General features: G+C 40.5%; 1 protein-coding gene across 10 annotated transcripts; it reads left to right on the plus strand.

Annotated features, from left to right (window-relative positions):
* Positions 1-346: 346 nt before the first annotated feature.
* Positions 347-19,657, plus strand: LOC127002787 (WD and tetratricopeptide repeats protein 1-like). Of its 10 annotated transcripts, none has more exons than XR_007756538.1 (16): positions 349-639; positions 2,297-2,482; positions 3,149-3,279; positions 3,477-3,588; positions 3,730-3,917; positions 4,086-4,287; positions 4,408-4,522; positions 5,034-5,234; positions 5,700-5,982; positions 6,446-6,526; positions 7,087-7,241; positions 7,760-7,922; positions 8,165-8,357; positions 8,715-8,813; positions 10,408-10,541; positions 17,809-19,657. XR_007756538.1 is itself a non-coding variant. In XM_050868984.1 (15 exons), exons 2-15 carry the CDS (start codon positions 2,333-2,335, stop codon positions 17,860-17,862), a joined length of 2,208 nt encoding a protein of 735 aa, XP_050724941.1. In that variant the 5' UTR covers positions 347-639; positions 2,297-2,332; the 3' UTR covers positions 17,863-19,657. The 10 variants fall into 10 exon arrangements, 7 of the variants coding, with proteins under 7 accessions (XP_050724941.1, XP_050724944.1, XP_050724947.1 ...); XR_007756539.1 differs by lacking the exon at positions 17,809-19,657 and adding an exon at positions 17,724-17,741; XR_007756540.1 differs by lacking the exon at positions 17,809-19,657 and adding an exon at positions 14,771-16,121.
* Positions 19,658-19,947: the final 290 nt, after the last annotated feature.

The following is a 19,947-nucleotide window of genomic DNA, read 5'->3' on the forward strand; positions in this document are numbered from 1 at the left end:
GAGTTAAACAAGAGTGGAAAACAGTAAAATAAGAGTTGGACAAGTAAAACGAGTTAAACAAGAGTGGAAAACAGTAAAATAAGAGTAAAACGAGTTAAACAAGAGTGGAAAACAGTAAAATAAGAGTTGGACAAGTAAAACAAGAGTAAAAAAACAGTAATACAAGAGTGTGCACGAGTAAAACAAGAGTAAAACGAGTAAAACAAGAGTAAAACGAGTTAAACAAGAGTGGAAAACAGTAAAATAAGAGTTGGACAAGTAAAACAAGAGTAAAAAACAGTAATACAAGAGTGTGCACGAGTAAAACAAGAGCAAAACAAGAGTAAAACGAGTAAAACAGGAGTAAAACGAGTCACACAGAATGGCATAGTCCGTGATGAAAGGCCACTTTTCTACACAGCCCCTCAGCCATCACCTCCCTTGTGTCAGAGAGGGAGTGCTCGGCCAGAAGGAGGCCCCTGTGCAGGAAATTAACGGTGATATATTCCTGTAGGTGTCCATTTTATCAGTGCAGTGCCCGGAACAGCCCAAGTAATGGTGGTGGCAGCGCCTGAGGACACCTGCCGCCCCTGCCCCTCCACACACCTGGCCTGATGTCCCCCTGCTAGCCATGGAACACCTGACCGAGCTGAACAAAAGGTGATTATGGAGTACACGTTCTGTTTGTGGTGTCCACGCCGGGTATTTCACTTGTGTCTGTCCGCTGACCGCCCTGACTCCTGACAGGGAGGCTGGGGTGTCACCCTGCACCGTCCCTCTCCCTCTGCCTCTCGCCCCTACTCCCTGCTCCTCGTACACCTCCCTTGACGGCCCCCAGACCCACAGGAGCAGTACACGTCCTTCTCATGGTCATGGGAGGTATTTCACTTGTGTCTGTCCACTGACGGTGTGGACGGGGAGGCAGGGGTGGCGCCCCTCTGCTCGTCACCTCACCCTGACGGCCCCCAGATTTACAGGGTGACTACATGTCCTTATGAGGAACACGCGAGGTATTTCACTTGGTTTTGTCCACTGACTGCCCTGGCAGGGAGGCTGATTATGTCACCACAAATAAATTTCAATAGGTGTGTTCCAGCTCTTATCTGAGGGGCTTTGCCCCCTCAACCCCCTTAGGGTAACTATGTACTAACTTAACAGGGGCTTTGCCCCCCTGACCCCCAGTGCTTCTGCATTTTGTCAATTTGTCATTTTCACAAATGCAGCCTCAAAACACACAGATGAATGAAAAATCTATCAATGTAAGGAGCACCAAAAATAGGAAGTAATAATAAACCTATAATACTGATATACAAACCATAAATTAGTAAATGTATCAGGAAAAAACAATGGTGAAAATATATACTAAATTTTAAGAAATTTCTATAAATCAAGGAAACTGTCTTGAACTGTAGCACCTGCAGTAGGCTCTAGTGCCTACAGTACAATTACACAATTACACCCATTTAAAGATGCCAGAGCAGACCACTCTTATCCACTTCCCTGACACTCCACCAGCCAAGCCTCCCAACAAGTCTGGCAGACCAGCAACAGTCCAGTCACATGAAATGGATATGATCGCTCATCATCCCCTACCTCAGTAGTGACGATTGTTTCCGTAGACTTTGGTAACATGATACTTTCATTACTATCAATGCCTAATGGTGACATTTTTGCCACACGTATTCTTGATATTGCACTTCCTCAAATGGTAAATGCACTGACTTTTTGTTCCATATCATGTTTATCTTTCTAGCAGGAAATATGCACATAATATACCAATATGGTTGTAAGATTAACAGTAAAAATGCAGTGTAATATTAGAAAAAAAGGCAGTAGGATGCTAACAGGGTGAGATGTTCGCCTCATAATCTTGAATACATTTTGGTGGTTTGTTCTCTGAGCATTCATGCTCTGCGAGGCGACGTGCGCCAATATTCTTGTATGATGATAGGCTGTACTATATTTCAGTACTTGAGAGTAAAAGTGTAAATGATGTTTCTAAATATAATGCATGATTTTTTACTAGGCCTATGCAATCCTCTTGAAAAGAAGGTACTGGAAGTTTATATTTATGTGTGTGGACTTTTGTGTGTAAAAAGATAGTAGATAGTAAAAGATTAGTAGTGCCAATGAATTAACATTCTTATGATAATACAATTGCTTGATTATATTTATATCTTGTTCAGCAGCACCATAAATTTGAATCAGTGGTTTCTTTAGTAGACAAGTTTTATTGCACCATAAAGAGTTATTGTCTGTTGCCACATATAAAATGTAACCTTTCCATCAGTGTACAGTATTTGTTACCTCTCCTTAGTGGTGTGCTGGTGACAAGGAGTTGACTCAGGGCAACATGGAGGTGCCTACCTTGGGGCACCCCCCCACTGATGCCAGGGACCCCAACGCTTTGGCACACTTGGGCTCCTCCACATACCGCCCACTCTTCAGAAAGCCATCGAAGAAGCTGAGTTTCCTACAGTTGCAAAGAAGTCGTGAAATAGAGGTAGGAAGACAAATTCTTTTACTTACTACAGCAATTCTCAATTTAACTCCCCATAGAAATACAAATACTTGTGGTAAAACACCCACCCACACATACAGCCACCCACACAAAATGATCAGCTTAAGAAAGCACATGAGGAGGAAACTTTGAGTGTGTTCCAAGACAACTTGTCCTCAGAGAAACACACAGGCAAGATTACAAGAGAGACATGTAAATTCCCAACTAACATTAGAGTGGCATTCCTTTACAATTTTACATGAATGAAAGGATATGATGAACTTGATTGTGTCGGTGATTTGACCAGGCTTGGAATATTCGGCAGTGGTGTGGTCCCTAATAAGAGTATCAGGAAAACAGAATATTCAGAGAGCAGCAACGAAAATTGTGCCAAGCTTGAGAGGCATGGCAAATGAGGAGAGATTGGAAAGATTGGATTTGCCAACACTGCCCCCCCCCCCATAATTCAGTATGTTACTTTCAATACATAAATGGTTACTTTTGTTCCTGAAAAGGTGTCTTTTATACCTGATATTTTGTTACCTTTAGATGCATAATTTACAGGCAAATGCAGGAATTCTCCCATCAATTTTTTTTATCTTTCTGTCTCATAAAAAATTTACCAGATTGTTTGAGCTTTGAACTAATGTGCACTCATATTCTTTACAGCAAATTGGCTGGCATAGTTTCAAATGGCAGAACCAGATGACCCACTCCCTAGTGTCTCGACTAGGTATCATGAAGGAGTTAGAGGGTCACAGAGGATGTGTTAATTGTATTGAATTCAACTCTGAGGGAAGGTGAGCATGTTAGCTTTAAATGATATATTAATAGATTTACTTTGTATGTGACATCAGCATGCCAAAAAACTTATGTTAAGATACAAATACAAATGCTAACTATAGGTGCTATTAACTTGGCCACTATTAAATGGTGGTATTACATGACAGTATATATATGTGTAAACTGTACAGATCAAGTTTGTTGTTTCTTTCAGTTTGTTGCTGTCGGGCTCAGATGACTATAGCATCATATTGTGGGATGTCTACAGGCAAAAACGTCTCAAAATATTATCTACTGGACATAGAGGCAACATTTTTTCAGTTAAAGTAGGCGTGCTTCTCTAGATTTGTTTTAATTTCTCTAAGATTATGTCGACAAGTGCAAGGATTTATATGAATTAAAAATCTCATCTGCCATTCTTTGTTATAATTTAGACATGTACTGATTAACTTTTTTTGTTTCTTAAGTTTCAGCCTCAAAGTGGAGACCGAGTGGCAATATCAGGAGCTGGGGACGGTCAGATAGAGGTCAGGGAGGTGGAGTCCGAGGACGTCACTCACATATGCACGTGTCATGAGAAGAGAGTTAAGAGGATCGCCACAGTTCCAACCCAGCCAAACAATTTTTACTCAGCCTCGGAAGATGGCACAGTGATGTAAGTCATGAAATTTTCCCATACTTTCATTGCTTATTGAAATCTGCATTAATTCCTGCAACAAAATATTTAACAAGAATCAATTTTTAATAACTGTAACATGTTCTGAATTATGATTGATTAAGTTTATTTTTACCAGCACTGAATCATCTCTTTCTGCTCCCAAAGGTTATATGACATGCGAGCGCCACACACCTGCAATTCTCAGACCAGCAACATCCTAATAGACCTTCGCAGACACGCTGGCAGCACTGTAGAATGCAGGTGTATTACCATCCACCCGGCTCGTCCTGAACTGATCGCCGTTGGAGTAAATGATCCGTTTATCAGAATATACGACAGACGAATGATTAAAGTTAATTCTTCGCAGGTAACGGAGCCAGTGTTGCTTTATTCCAACAACGAGAATGTGGAAATAAATCTGCAGATATTCTTAAGTCAGTCAATGATGTTTAACTTGTTACCCATTTACTTGTATTTTTTGTTTCAGTACTTTTCAGGAGCATCCTTGTTGAACCATTTGGAAAGAAATAATTACAATGCCAGCCACCTCAATGGTTCATCGGATAATCTTCCACCAGGTTGTGTTCAGTATTTAGTGCCAGGTAAGCATCCTCACTTGAAAATGGGAATATCATGTAATTGTCACTTTTAAATTTTCATAGAACCCCTTGGACACAGTAATTAGAATACATATATGTGTGTTGGTTGAAACTTAGCTTGTTATGTACTTTACTAGCATATTCATGACTTACGCCCTGTTCCCACTGTGCCGACTCTGGGCCACGACAACCCAGCGACTCAGGGTGTACAAGGTCTTGGGTGTGAAATGTTGATGTGATAGGGTTGCACAATGTACATAGATGGAAAAAGGTTTAGAAACGACCGCCGGATGCTGATTTGGCACAGTGTGAAGGGGGCCTAAAATTCGCTGGGTTGCCATGGCCCAGAGTCGGCACAGTGTGGACGGGGCTTTACTGTTAATATTGAGGCATAGTTCATATTTTTTACTTATATCCACAATTTTTATCCAGTCAGGCTCGTTTTCAGGCTATTCAAACTTAATGTAGTGGTTGAAACTTTGCTGATATGTGTATTTATTACTATTTTTTCCAGGGCACTTGCCTGACCGGCTGCGAGAATTCCACCGCCAGGGCCGGACTCTCTCGACCACCTACCTGACGTACAGTGCTGACGGTTCACAGCTTCTGGCCAACCTGGGGGGAGAGCACATCTACCTCTTCCACATGGCGAACCCCCAGTACCCCAGACACTATGCAGCCCCAAGTGCCACTAAAACCCGCTTATACTCCAAAGGTTAGTGAGGAAATCGATGCTCTCGGGTAGTTTTTCATCTATCAATATCTATAATGGGAGAAAACACTAGGTACGTGTTGCCTCGGAACACATCACCGAGACATCACAAGACCAGATTTGATTGCTGGGATGTGCATTTAATTTGAAAAAGTTAAGATAAGGGCATTGTTGGTTATTCTTATATGTCTTGTCAGTAGAATGTAAGGTCTCAGTGACTGTATCTACCTTGAAGTAATAGTGAATATGATCCCTCCATTCTTGTTCTTACCATGGATACAGATGCATTTTTTAAAACTATTAAGTGCTGATGTGATTTCTGTAATGTTTGAACAGTTAGTATTGATGCAACATGCCTAATGATTGTGAATAAGGTGCATCTCCATAACATGTAATTTAGGTGATTTTACAACAGCCTAGTGAGGCCATACATTGCAAGTCAAATGACTGTCATCCACTTCCTTCCAGAGTCTGAGGAATTGTCCAACGGTGTTTGTAAGTCTGTAAGTGCCAATACCAATGGCATATCTAGTCACCTTACTGAAGGAGGAGACAGAGTGTCAGTGTATTCCTACCCGCCAGTGCCTCCCCTGACTCCAAGAGCTGAATCTCTCAAGGCCAGGGCCAACCAAGCTTTTGCTGCTGAGAAGTACATAACAGGTTTACAGTTGTACAACCAAGCAGCGGAGCTGAGTCCTAACTCTGCAGTCCTTTATAGCAATAGAGCTGCAGCACTTATAAAGAGAAAGTGGTAAGTATTAGCTTTGGCTCTTAAACTTAATAATATTTCAAGATTTTATTACCATGTTTCTTTTTTATGTGAGTTGCATCATTTGGCTTCATGATGTTAAAGCAAAGGTGATTTTTCAAATAAGCATAGTTGGTAAAAAGTGAGTGTGATATTCATGGCTGTGCCCTTAACATTTCTTTTCCTTAACTTTTCTTTAATGTGATCAATGGAGTGCTGGTTGAAAAGGGAGTCCACAACCTTTTCATTACAAGATGATGCTTTATGGATTTAAGACATTCTACATGACTTAACTTTTAACACATTAGGGCCAAATCTGAGGCATAGAAAGAGTAACATTGCCATTTGGATAAAAGAGGAAAGACTGAAGAGACAGGGTTGAAAGTGACAATTAGAGATATGAGTCAACAAGATAGTGACCTAACCATTCAGTGATAATTAGTTGTGTATTACTGTGCCCCTGCAGGGATGGAGACATTTATGCAGCCTTGAGGGATTGCTTCACAGCGCTTGACATAGACCCACACCATGTAAAGGCTCATTTCAGGTAAGTTTTTCACAGCGGATGGCCCGAAGGATGGCTGGGTGTGACGTGGGACCTTTCCAGTTTCCCAAGGTTCGGTGTATAAAACAAACTTTTTCCTCTAGGGTAAAAAAAACAAAACACAAAATGGGTCTTATAATCACCCTTCGTCTTATACACAACAAATGGAGAAATAAAAAAACTTCTTTGGAGATAACCTTGAAAATAGAAGTGCATGTTATATACTGAAGAAAATTATTGTTAACCCATCTGCTGCGATTGGCGCCGATTTAGCTTTCACTGGTAGCCTGGTAACGTATACTCCCAGGTCTTTTTCTGCCTCTGTGGTGGATATTAAAGTGCATCCCATGTGGTATTGGTATGTTGGATATCCCCTCCCAAGGTGCATGACTTTAAATTTTTCTTCATTGAATTGTAGCAGCCACTTTTTGTTCCATTTCTGTAGCTTGGTGATGTCTTCTTGTAGGGAATCTGCAGTCAAGGGGTTAATAAGAGAAAGTAGTGTGATGTAACTTGTATAGCCATCATGGAGTGGAGGAATGGTAGTCCAACATGTATTCCAGGCTGGCCAGATGCCTGCACCAACTGGGGCGAGAGGAGGAAGCAAAGCTGTGTCTAGAAGAGTTCATGAAGCAGCACCCGGACCACAGCACCTCCCCAGCCTGCACCATCCTGGCCAGTGACATAGCCAAGGCGATCATCAACAAACAAAGAGAAGGTGAGGGACACATATAGAGTTGCAAAGGGTGGGAAAGTTTCTGGGAAGTAGGGGAATTTTTGGGAATTTTCAAAATTTCCACACATATTTGTATTAATAAAAAAAATTTTTTGGTAAATAAAACTTTTAATTAACAAGTTTTAAGCAACAAAAATTGTATTTCCAATAGGTTAGGTTAAGTTTAAGGAACCTTCAAACACATGATATCTGAACACCTATAGCATAAACTAATAAAGAAAGCCTTTACTGTGTTACATAGAAAGTCTCATTTAGTAAGGAAAAATAAATGATTTTTCTGAGTCAAGAAGTATGGTAACTTTTTGTGGTTTTGTTAGGTTAAGTTTAGGGTATCTTCAAACACATGATAGCCAGCAACTTATGGTATAAATCAACGAAGAATAACCTCTCTTTGTTGTATAGAAAGTCTCATTAGTAAGAAAGTACATATGAATTTTCTGAGTCTAGATCTATAGTAACTGTTTGTTTCTGAACTCTCCAGAAATCTACTTTTAAAATAGAGTTTCCTCCAGGTCCAGAAATTGATGGAGAAAACGATATTCCATTTCCAACGCCGAGTGCACAAGAGCAGAGCTGGCGGGCACAGGCCTCGGACTACCAGAAGTACTACTGTGGGCACTGCAACACCCTCACCGACATTAAGGAAGCCATATTCCTGGGCAGGTGAGGCATTGTATAACTGAAGTGTTTATTTCATCACTTACACATTCTCCTTTTGATGATGGAAGCTGCAGTACTAGGTTGCAGCTGATCTTTCTTTTTTTTTCATAGATGTAGGACAGCTCAACAGTTACACAAAAAAATACCATGAACTCAGCACTGAGATTCAGGAAAGGTTATATGTGTAAAATAATTATAATACAGGAGAAAACTGAAGAAGGAATAAACATGTGCAAATTTTTCAGTGATGGAAAATTCATTGCTGCCGGTTCTGATGACGGTAACCTGTTTGTGTGGGACAGTCAGACCACCAACCTAATACGAGTGTTGCCTGGCGACGAGTCAATAGTGAACTGTGTCCAGGCTCACCCACACACCTGTCTGCTGGCAACCAGTGGAATAGAGTCTGTTGTCAAGCTCTGGGCACCCCTTCCACAGGTAAGATATGCTCAGATTTTCCAGCTGAATGCAAAAACTTGTACTTGCCTTATTTTTTTTTTCCATAGTTTATATGATTTTAATGATTGTATTCAGAAAAAAGTTGAGGTACAGGGGTCAGTGTATGTCATCTATCCACTGGTTTATCGAGTCAGTTCTGTCTGGGAGTTCTTGCACACACTGAGGGGCTGGACACAGTGTTGCCCTCTTCCAAAGTTTAGCTGAAAAAAATCCCAATTTTGCCGACTGAAGGTGGTCTTAATGTACTAATATTTGTAGTCATGAAAATCCTTTGCAGTTAAAATTAATTTATCACCTGACATAATTTCACGCATTACATTTCCCTGCCCCCCACAGACCGACAAGAACAAAGAGCCAGCTGTGGACATGGAAGAGATTGCTCAAGCAAACCAGCAACGGATGTGTATCGATCACAATGAAGTCATTTTCATGCAAGTGGGTGGCATTTGGTGGTGGTGTCGGAGGTGGCAGTCAAGGAGGAGGTGGTGGTAGGACTGCCTGGGGGTGAGTCTCCCAGGCAGGGTGGTGACAGGCCAGTGGACTAGTTCAGAGCCCCATCTAGCAATTCACTGAGCAAGCAAATAATTAAGGAGGCCAGTGGCCCTCCCCAGTGTGATAAGCTTGCAGCCTTTATATGAACCTGTAAATACATTTAGAGGCTTCAGTTATGGAAGGAAACCTTAAACATGCAAATAATTTAAAGGGAAGCTCAACTATGGTGTATATGCAAGTATTTTATGATTTATAAGATTTTCTATCTTGTTTAAATTCAAAATGTTTACATGCCCAGTTCTTCTATTCTTCTTAACAGAAGCACAAGTCAAATGTAGCTTCTTCCAGTGATAGAATTCTGGGGCCAGAGGAAAATTTTTGTTGCCTGGGCAATGGGCATGGCTGGAAGCATTCAGTATCGCAGATTTTGCTGTGGCCTTTGAAAAGTCGATGGTTCTGTAGCTCCTAGCACCACCTCCTCTTTAATGAGTCTGTGATGATCATGAATCAGGTAATTTCACCCCAAATCAGGCACTTTCATATTGCTTTTGCTCTGGAACAATTCATATCAGGATTTGAAGGGTTGTCTAATACTCCAGAAATCATCTTTCCATCCAGAGATGAATCATTTCATCTGGTGTACAAATTCTCAACAGTTAGGCTTTCAATTTCTTAAAATGACAAGAGATGCTTTGGGTGACTGCATCTTGATTTTTGATCGGCTAGTCCTGAATTCCTTAAAACACAGCATTATAAGATTTTTATTTTGTTTCTTTGACAAGATTTGTCAGTATTATTTATTTCCAGTATACTTCCTTAATACCCAACTTGAATGATTTGGAGTTAGATTACCCTGAATGGGAATAGTAAAGGAAAGCTTTTTTAATGAATAATATTGTTTTGTTACTGTGAGGATTGTCTTTTGAAGAATGCATGGGTGAAATAAACCAAAAAGGGAGCTTGGAGTAAGTGTTCCAAGGCTGTGGGTGTAACGTTGGGCATGTGGAGTTTTGGCTGCATTACAGTGATCTAGATTTCCCATTTAGTATATAAATGCAATTATATTGGAACTAAAGACATAGAGAAATATAATTTTCCCCTTTCTGAGAAGATAGGAGTGACCTACACTTTTGCCTACACTAGCCTCAACCTCATGCAATAATCACTTGATACACTCTATACTCACACACATTCAAACATCACAACTTAAATGTATTACATGGTGCCTTCCCTTTAGGCTCACAGAAAATCTGTAGCATACTAAAACCTATCAGTCTATTAAGTACGTATATAAAAATCAGGATGCCTGCCCTTCAAGTCTTGCCTCAAATTAAGGTCACCCCCTGGGATGTTTTGGTAAGTACGGTGCTGTAGTGTGGCATTTTAGTTATTTCATATTAGCAAGTTGCTGATATCCAGAGGTGATGTGGTGGCTGTGAAACCTTCTCATTCATTATCATTTTTATAGTTGAAGAGGGAAAAAAAATGTTAATTGATTGTTTTGCTAATTGACTCCATAAGTAATTTTCGTTTTCAGTTCTGGGAAATTAGTTAAATACGAACGAACACCTGACGGTTCTGCTTGAGAATTGTACCCTCCTGCTGTGATGGGCTGAATGCTGTATATATCAGGTCACAGGGTTAAAATAATGCATCATGGTAATTCCCAAAGTGAGTTATAAACAATAAAATAATCATACATTAACTCTTTGTCTTCTACATATCTATCTATACATATTTTTCCCCCGTGTGATACTTTCATTGGTACGGTTTAAGGCAATTTGAGGTGGAAGTAAATTCTTGGTTTTTGTAATAAGTGTTTGGATGAGCCGCTTGTACGCTAGAAAAGGACTGCAGTTTTCGGACTTGTTTTCTGTTTTGTTTGATATTTCGTACCAAAGACAGTTTTCACAAAAGGTACAAGATGGTTCATGTAACTACTGAAATTTTCTTTATACACAAAAATAAGGAAGAAAAGTTATTTCATTATAAAGCAAGTACTCTGGTAAAAAATGTGTGTGTGTAAAATACAATGTGTTGCATTTAGATTTCTCCAGTCCAAAAATCAGTTATATTTGGAGAAATACAGTTATTTTTCTGTCTTGTTTCCAAAGTGTTGCCAACCATGTGCTCTAAATTGTATGCTTGACTCAACATCCTCAGAAATGCAGACACTTGGTGCTCACCCTCCAGGCAGGTGTTTGGCTCATCAAACAATTTGTCATTTGCATAACTAAACTTGAAGAGGACTTTGCTCTCAGAATTCTGTTACAATATGATTTCCAGAGATGACCCATGATTCTTGAAATACTTGAAATCAATAAAATAGTGTATAAAGCAATGTGATCAAATGTTTTCATAACAACACTACCATGGACTTAACCCCTTGACTCTGGGCACGTTACACGCTCGCCGCTCTCCCAGCCTGGAAGTTGGGTGATTTTTGCCCCATTAAAAAAATCGCCAAAAAACTACTTAACCTTGAGTAATGAAACAACATGCATTTGAAAGTACCAACCTTAATGGCGGTATCAGTGGGCCAATAGACAGACGATCAACATTGCCAAGTTTTTATATTTCAGTATTTTTCCCGAGGTCATATATTTTGGTATTTCCTTATTTTCACATCATAGAAATACTCCAGTATGACTTAAAAATACAAAATCAGTTTTTTTTTATATCATAATGAAAAGTGTATATATTGTACATACAAAACAACTATACAATACAACTAGGCTATGCACTCTGAATATGGAAACATAAGAACATAAGAACATAAGAACGCAGGAGTCTGCAAGAGGCCGGTAGGCCTGTACGAGGCAGCTCCTTTGACCCTAAGCTCCCGTGTATCTAACCCCACCTAATATCGCTGTCCATGAATTTATCTAGTCTATTTTTGAATGTGACAATTGTATTGGCACTCACCACATGACTGCTAAGCCTATTCCACTCATCCACCACCCTGTTAGTAAACCAATTTTTGCCTATGTCCCTGTTGAATCTGAATTTATCCAGTTTAAACCCGTTACTTCGTGTCCTACCCGGTTCTCTTACCAACAAAACCTTATGAATGTCTCCCTTATTAACCCATAAGCGTCGGGCTAGAGGACTATTGTCGTCCTCGCACCGCGCGGGCGGTGCTGATAGATTTCGTAAAATAGGTGTCTTTCATCAATGCCCCGTGTGGCAATTTCAAACGAAAACATAATAATTTATATTGTTTTTTCATCGCCAATCCTTCCTCTCCACGATTAAATAAATTTGAAGTGTCTACGTCGCAGCACGGCATAGATATGATGTTGGGAAGAGGTGCTATTTTTGGCCAAGCTGTGCGCGTCGGATGGCGGGAACTCCCGCCACCCGACGCTTTCCGCCCGAGCGGGAATTCCCGTCACCCGACGCACACAGGTTAAAGCCCTTCATCCATTTATAAACCTCGATCATGTCTCCACGCACCCTTCGCGTTTCTAGAGAATGCAAGTTTAACTGTTTGAGTCTTTCCTCGTATGGCAAGTTTCTCAACCCCTGAATCATCTTAGTCATCCTCCTCTGCACCGATTCTAACATTTTGATATCCATTCTATAGTAGGGTGACCAGAACTGAACCGCATAGTCAAGATGAGGTCTAACTAATGCTAAATATAGTTTGAGGAAGACTTCGGGGCTTCTGTTGCTTACGCTCCTTGAAATAAATCCCAGTACCCTATTAGCTCGATTTCTAGCTTGAGTGCATTGTGCCCTTGGACGGAGATCAGAGCTCACTAAGACCCCTAAATCCCTCTACTTTTAGACCTACTTATGAGAGTGTCATTTAAGCAATAGTTATGTGAGGGGTTGTTCCTACCTACACTCAGAATACTGCACTTCCCTACATTGAACTCCATCTGCCATTTATCCGCCCAGTCATATAATCTGTTGAGTTCACCTTGGAGAATACTAGCGTCCTGATCCGACTCAATTACTCTACCGATCTTGGTATCATCTGCAAATTTACTAACATCACTACTAATTCCTGTGTCTAAGTCATTGATATAAATAATAAACAAAAGTGGACCTAATACCGAACCTTGTGGGACCCCACTCGTAACACATCCCCAGTCAGATCTTTTACCATTGAAACTGGAGTAGGAGACTGGGGTGTGGTGTGATGGGGAGGCTGGGGTGTGGTGTGAGGGGGTGGCTGGGGTGCGGTGTGAGGGGGTGGCTGGGGTGTGGTGTGAGGGGGAGGCTGGGGTGTGGTGTGAGGGGGTGGCTGGGGTGTAGGGGAGGGCTGGGGTGTGGTGTGAGGGGGAGGCTGGGGTGTGAGGGGGTGGCTGGGGTGTGGTGTGAGGGGGTGACTGGGGTGTGGTGTGAGGGGGAGGCTGGGGTGTGAGGGGGCGGCTGGGGTGTGGTGTGCAGTCCTCAACTTACTCCAAGCTCCACGATACAGTATTTCTCCGAGGTAAATTTTTTACCACTCTTGTTCAGTGTGTGTGTGTTTGTGCGTGTGTGTGATATAGTAGGCTCCTGTTTTATTTAAGTGATGTTCTGAAGTAAGCAGCAAGCAAATATCCAGTTTGGTATTTGCTGAGCTGCCTGGGGTGGTTATCAAAGGCTGTGTGCTGCAGGGATATTCACATCTGTGAACTGCAGGAGCATTACTCTACGAGGTGCTGGTAATAGCGTGACATGGTGAGGGTCCACGAGGCCGTGCTAAATAGAAATAACCATCAGTAATAACAGCAGTTACCAAAGATAGCTTCATGTTAAAAAATGCGTGAGAAACATGGCAGGAAGATGAATGAGGAAATACTGAATTCCAAAAAGGAAAGAAAGATTCAATGATGAAATTGGCACTACTGCTGTCCCTGCCCCTACAATGATCAGTCCCCCCCCTCCCCCCCCAAAGGGAGCAGTCAAGAGGAAACAAACAAAAAAGGGGAAAAAAAGTCTGCAAAACTACTGCTCTCCAAAAACAAAGTGTATAAGAATTCTAAAAGGTGTCTTGATACTCCCATCTTGTTCAAAGGACTGGAAGGTGGAAATACAGACAAAAGATGGCTGTTCCAGAGTTTATCAGTGAAAGGGATGAAAGAATAAAGATGCTGCTTAAATCTTGCATAAGGGACTTGGACTGCATAGGGGTGAGCTTGAGTAGAAAGTAACGAGGCTGCGGGAGGGGTGGAGGAATGCAGTTAGGAAGTTCAAAAGAAAGTTAGCATAAAAATAGTGGTAGAAGATAGAGATCAACATTGCAGTGGAATTCAAGGGGTAGAAGAGGTTCAGTGTGAGGAGGGGAGATGATGAGGTGAAAAGCCTTTGATTCTCCTCTGCATACTCCATACAAGGGTGGACAAGGCCCTAGCACATGGATAACATCTGGGAGGGGGACAAAAGTACTGGAGATAATACAAAATGCCTACCCTTGAGGAACCCGATTCAAAACGCCTACCCTCGAGGAAGCTGACTTAACAAGAGATGAGGAAGTTTCCAATTCATATTTTGGGTTCGAATGTAAAACGTCATGACTGTTTACGACCAAGCCAAAGGAGTCACCCACACCCACAGCCCTAGAGTTTTGTGTGTAGCAACATCTTTGTCACCTGTGTGATGCAGGATTACATTGTTTCTTATTGTCTGTTGATTTATTGTTTGTTTTATGCACTGAAGTACCATGACATATTTTGCATTTATTGAGAGAGAGAGAGAGAGAGAGAGAGAGAGAGAGAGAGAGAGAGAGAGAGAGATGACATGATCTAAGACTGACATGCACAAGATAATAGCATGATGCTGTGCTTAATTTAGCTTTGCTTCAATCATTCAGTCTTGAGGTAAATTCCTAGACGTTTGCCATAGAGGCGATGCATGTATAGACTACAGCTGTACACCAGTTTTTAATTCATGTTTCTCTTTTTTTTCAGCCACTCTCTCCCAGCTACATTGAGTGGCTTAACCATGATAACCTGGTCTTGAACTTATAATGCCAAGCGTGCTTCACACAGTGCTGGGAAACTAGAATATCCAGACCATGGTGCTACTCGTGAACTGACTATAGGAGGTTCATCTTTATCTGATTAACCCTTAGACAGTGGTGGAACTATATTTAGACGGTCCAAAATTCAGTCAGTCAGTTTTGTATGGCAAAAATATGACAACACTTCCAGACTGTGGTAGAATATATATATATTGACGATAGTTAAAACACCTCTTATGCGGCGTAACTATATTTGTGCTACGGTCCTAAGGTCGGCAGTGACTGTATAAAGACGATTCATTTTGGGGGGAGCTACTCTTCAGATACTGCCGCTGTCTAAGGGTTAAAGCAGTGTCATTATAGTTCCCTTACGTGCAGCCCCTCAGATGTTTCCTCCTGATAAAGATATGGTTTGGACATTCACACGTAGAGGAAGTATTTTTATTACATAGGTGCTTGAAGTTTGCAAAGGATGCTGGTCTTCCATTGTGCTGAAGGCAGAGATGCAGTATTTTTTTTAGTATATTTGTCTTTACTGAATCGAGTACCAAGAGATTACTATACACCTTGATAGGTTTAGAGTACATTACTGTCCATGTAAAAATCTGAACTGCATTTAGATTTAATAAAAAAATTATGCTTGTAGAAATTTTACTCTCACAAGGTGTCATTCAATACATTAGCCTTGTCTTGAGTTAATTTCAACCACGATTGATTGAGTTGTAGGATCATGGCGCCGCAATTGCAGTGGTCATATGGCGCCAAATTTGAACTGTGAGCAGTAACTAATTACGTACTTGCATACTTGTACTCAGATGATCAGATATGTTGGTTCAGTGTTTCATTAGATAATAGACAAAGACAAAATCTCCTAGATGACCCTGAACATTATGGAAACTTATGTACACTCCACAAAATTGTAATAAGTCTGAAATACTTGGAAGAACATCATTGGCAAATAATGCTTAAAATGATAAATTGCAAGGATGTAAATTTGATTTTTTTATAGTTGAGAAGCATTATGGCTTATGTATTATGATCACCTTTATCTTGAATTAAAGAATTTAAACTCTTTAATTTATTTAGTGAATCCTTAGCTTACGCCTTTACAGCATTAGTCCAAAACTGTTTCCACATACTTGACTCGTAGCGAGGAGGATTTTCGCCTAGCTCAGAGTGACAATCAACTTTTTATATGACTGACAGCAGCTTGAACTTCACAGGATGGTTCTAAACTTTTAAGTTGTGGAAGAGAGAGAGAGAGAGAGAGAGAGAGAGAGAGAGAGAGAGAACATACAGACCAATGACCTAAACTGGACATACTGACACTAAATCTGAAGTACTCCAAGCTAGTCTGTTGTCTTGGCAGATATGGATATGATGAGAAGCAAAATTTGTTTCTGAACAAAAAACTTTCCAAATGTCGAATGAAAACATGTGGAAGCTTAAATTCACTCTCATTAAAAAGAAAACCCAATGTAACTCAGATGTATGTATGTATCTTCATCTTGGTTTCGGGCATTAACATCTCACTTGGAATGTCAACTAGTAAAAACAACTTGATGTGTGTTACCTCTTGAACAGCGGTGGAGCTATATATAGACGGTCCAAAATTCAGTCAGTCAGTTTTGTATGGCAGAAATATAACAACACTTCCAGATTGGGGTAGAATTTATATATAGACGATAGTTAAAACTTCTCTCATGTAGCGTAACTATATTTATGCTATGGTCCTAAGGTTGGCATTGACTGTATAGAGACGATTAATTTTTGGGGGAGCTACTCTTCAAATACTGCCGGCATCTAAGGGTTAATGTTTGTTAGCTTCAGTACCACTACCAGGCAATGACACCTTAGCATATAGGACATTTAGTGCTAAATCATGTTTGGTGCAGGAACAAATAATGATAAGGAGCAAAACAATTGTGAGGGAAAGAACACACATATTTAGGAGAAACAATCAGGGCAAACACAACCCACAAAAAATAATAAGAAAATCTAAAATAATAATAAGAAAAAACATCAGAAAGAAAATAGTAATGAGATGTGCTTTTGGTAACGCTAGTAATGTCATGAACAGCATCCTGCTACTCTCCCTGAAGACAAAGTGTGCAGTCAATGTCTTCTGCTAGTCCTACCATACTGTTCAGAAACTTTGCACCTCATATGATAACTAGAGAGCCAAGAAGCACACAAGAAGGAATGGAGAGTAAAATAGCTGGAGACACAAGAATTGAGCATATCTATCTCGCCCTCTCCACCTGGCCGTGTGGATATGACTGCCCTACATTCATTTTACTCCCATTGTTGGTATTTTTACTTTTCACTGAACAAAAGATTGATTTCCACTCTCAACCTTCTGTTTAGCCATCCTTTGCTGAATACCAATACCAATGAATGGAAAAACATGAGAGGTGCCTTTACAGTTTATATGCCAAATAAAAGGGAATGAGGTGTTGTTCATATTTTTAGCACACAGACACACATTCAGCAAGGACTTATCTTGACTTCCCTCTTTATCCATAATTAAGATTTGTGTACTGAGCCACTTAGCACTTAGCAACCAAAGAGTGTGAGACTGCTAAGGTTGGAATCACATCGACGCCAACTTCTTTGAAAAAACAAACTTAGGACAAATATATGAATCATTATACCCTCCATTACTTTGCCAATGAGTGGTAAATACTGCTCACATACACAGTTGAAGCTTTTGATTCGATAATTCCCTTCTTTGTTTACTTCATACAATTATGATTAAATTTTACTTTCACCTTTCAGACATTCATGATCTGGCTCACAAGACACTGTCCCAGACATTGCCAAATATTTCAGGTGCATTTTCCAATAACAATGCAATTTCCCACTCAAGTTAGTCCAACATTTCCCCCACGGGCTCACAGGTAGACGAGGCTCGGGGAGTGGGGTTCCTCTTCTCTCCTCAACTTTCATTTGCAAGTCATCAAGTTTGGCCCTAACCTCCTTCAGGACGGACTGACTCACCAGTGGCCTCAGCCCCTAGATCCTGGCCTGCTAGGGTGAATGTCCTTAAGGGGATGGATCTTCAGGACACCACAGTGGCAAGACCCTCAGCACAACCCATCTTGGCCGGCCTTCCTCTTGTCAACTTGATCTAGTCTTAGTGTGGGACTTAAATTGGCTGTTATTTTGAGTACTATATGATTTTTGTTTTGCTTGTTATGAACCTTTGTTGCATTACACAGGGTACAGTATAATCAATAACTTATAATACTTTATGAGGGGTAACAGAAAACTGACGAAGCCGTGGACTTTAATGTGAAATGTGATATTATTAGAGGTGGTCTGCATCGTAACGGTGACTCAGGCCGACTAGGTGAGCTGCTTTAGTTAGTAAGAGCCATTGCCAGTCTGTGTAAGAAAGCGTGCTCATGATACTAGGTGGAGGTGTGGTTGAGAATGGCGCAGCAGTTATATTTTGCAGCACAGTGCCCTAATTGAAAGTGTCACTACAGACTTCTTATATCATCTTGTTTAGTTCAATGAGATACTGCCAACCACAGCACCTCCACCAAACAGAGGCATCTGGAAAAGAAGGGTCATAAGGAACATAGCTATTCTTTTCTGATTTGCATTTAGAAAGTCAGGTTACATATCCCAGGAAGAAGACAGAAGTTGCAAGGGAAAATTGACCCTCAGTACACTATATACAAGTTCGTTATTCCCTTGCATCCTGTCTACTGTTCTTCCTGCGATGTGTAGTCTGACTTTCCCAGTGCAAATTACAAAAAATGGCTGTCCCTTCTCTGGACGCCTTGACTGTCACAGCAGCATAGCACAGGCAGTGGCCACGGAATCCTTGTCTCGGCCTTCCTGTTGTGAGACGAGAGAGCAAGCCGAGATGATTTAACTACCTTTTTTTTTTTATACCCCTGATCTGAGTGACCCTTATGATGTTACAAGTATTGAAAGTTGGGAAATGTTTAGTTGCATATCTTGGCATTGTTTTCATGGTCTGAATTACCCTCACAATGCAGTGCCTCACTTAGAATAATGAACAAACAAAATGTGATAGACCAAAAAAAGAAAAAAGGTTTTGTTTTCCATTGTCTAGGGCAGGTATTCACACTGTGTTTACAACTTTATCGACACACCTCTACTTACACACCAATCAATACCATGTACACATGTGAGCCTCGGCCTTTACTCTTATGTTAAACTATATGGATTTGAGTTTTTGGGAAGCCAACCCTTTGTGTACTCCTAGGTTTACACCATTACATTGTCTCCAAAACACTGGTACTATGAAAAATAAAGGACATGGTACAAAGCTATCTGTAACTATTGCTTATGTATATAAAAATGAAGTTGCTTGCTTTATACTGCATGTGTAGATATAGCAGCCTCCAGCATGCCAGCGTGTGCATCTGGAAGACACTATGCCGATGCAGATTTACTGATTACTGATACAATCTTATTTGCTGGATTAGATTATTTATTTGGTTCTTAGGTCAGTATTATAAGACACTTTGGCTTCTCACAATCAGCTATTTTTAAAGGTCAAAGAGGGGGTCAGTCGGGTTCTAGTGAGTGTTTCTTCAGGTTCATGGTACAGAAGGGCCAAACTACCACCAGGGTCATAAAACTACTACTGGTAATGCCCACAATTCCTATGAAAGCCTTGTCAAATATGTGTTCTTGGGCGACGAAATGTCTTATAATACGACCCTTAGTAATCATCAGTCCATTTTCTTTTGACGAATTTCTTGTAATGTGTATTATGAAGCTGTAACTTTTCCTTTTCCTTTGTAAAGTTTATATTCACACTAATAAATAAATGAGGTAAATGAGGGATTCACCAGATATTTTGCTTACCTTGTAAATATATCATACAAATACTAACCAGATATTAAAGTTTGAGCTTTACCAGTTTGATATTCCTAGTTTATATATAATTAGTTTTTTTTCCAGAGAGAAACCTAATTTGAACTTATAAAAGATGGAGGGTTCAATTCAGGCTGGGTGGTTCACTCTTAGCTGCAGAGTACTCCTACACTTGAGGAGTTGTATACATGCTAGGTTATAATCAAAAGAATCTCCAAATTTCCTTCCTTTCTGAAAACTAAAAATATACAGAACAGATTCAAC

The sequence above is a fragment of the Eriocheir sinensis genome, chromosome 24 (assembly GCF_024679095.1).
Source record: "Eriocheir sinensis breed Jianghai 21 chromosome 24, ASM2467909v1, whole genome shotgun sequence".
In the NCBI taxonomy this organism is placed as follows: Eukaryota; Metazoa; Arthropoda; class Malacostraca; order Decapoda; family Varunidae; genus Eriocheir; species Eriocheir sinensis.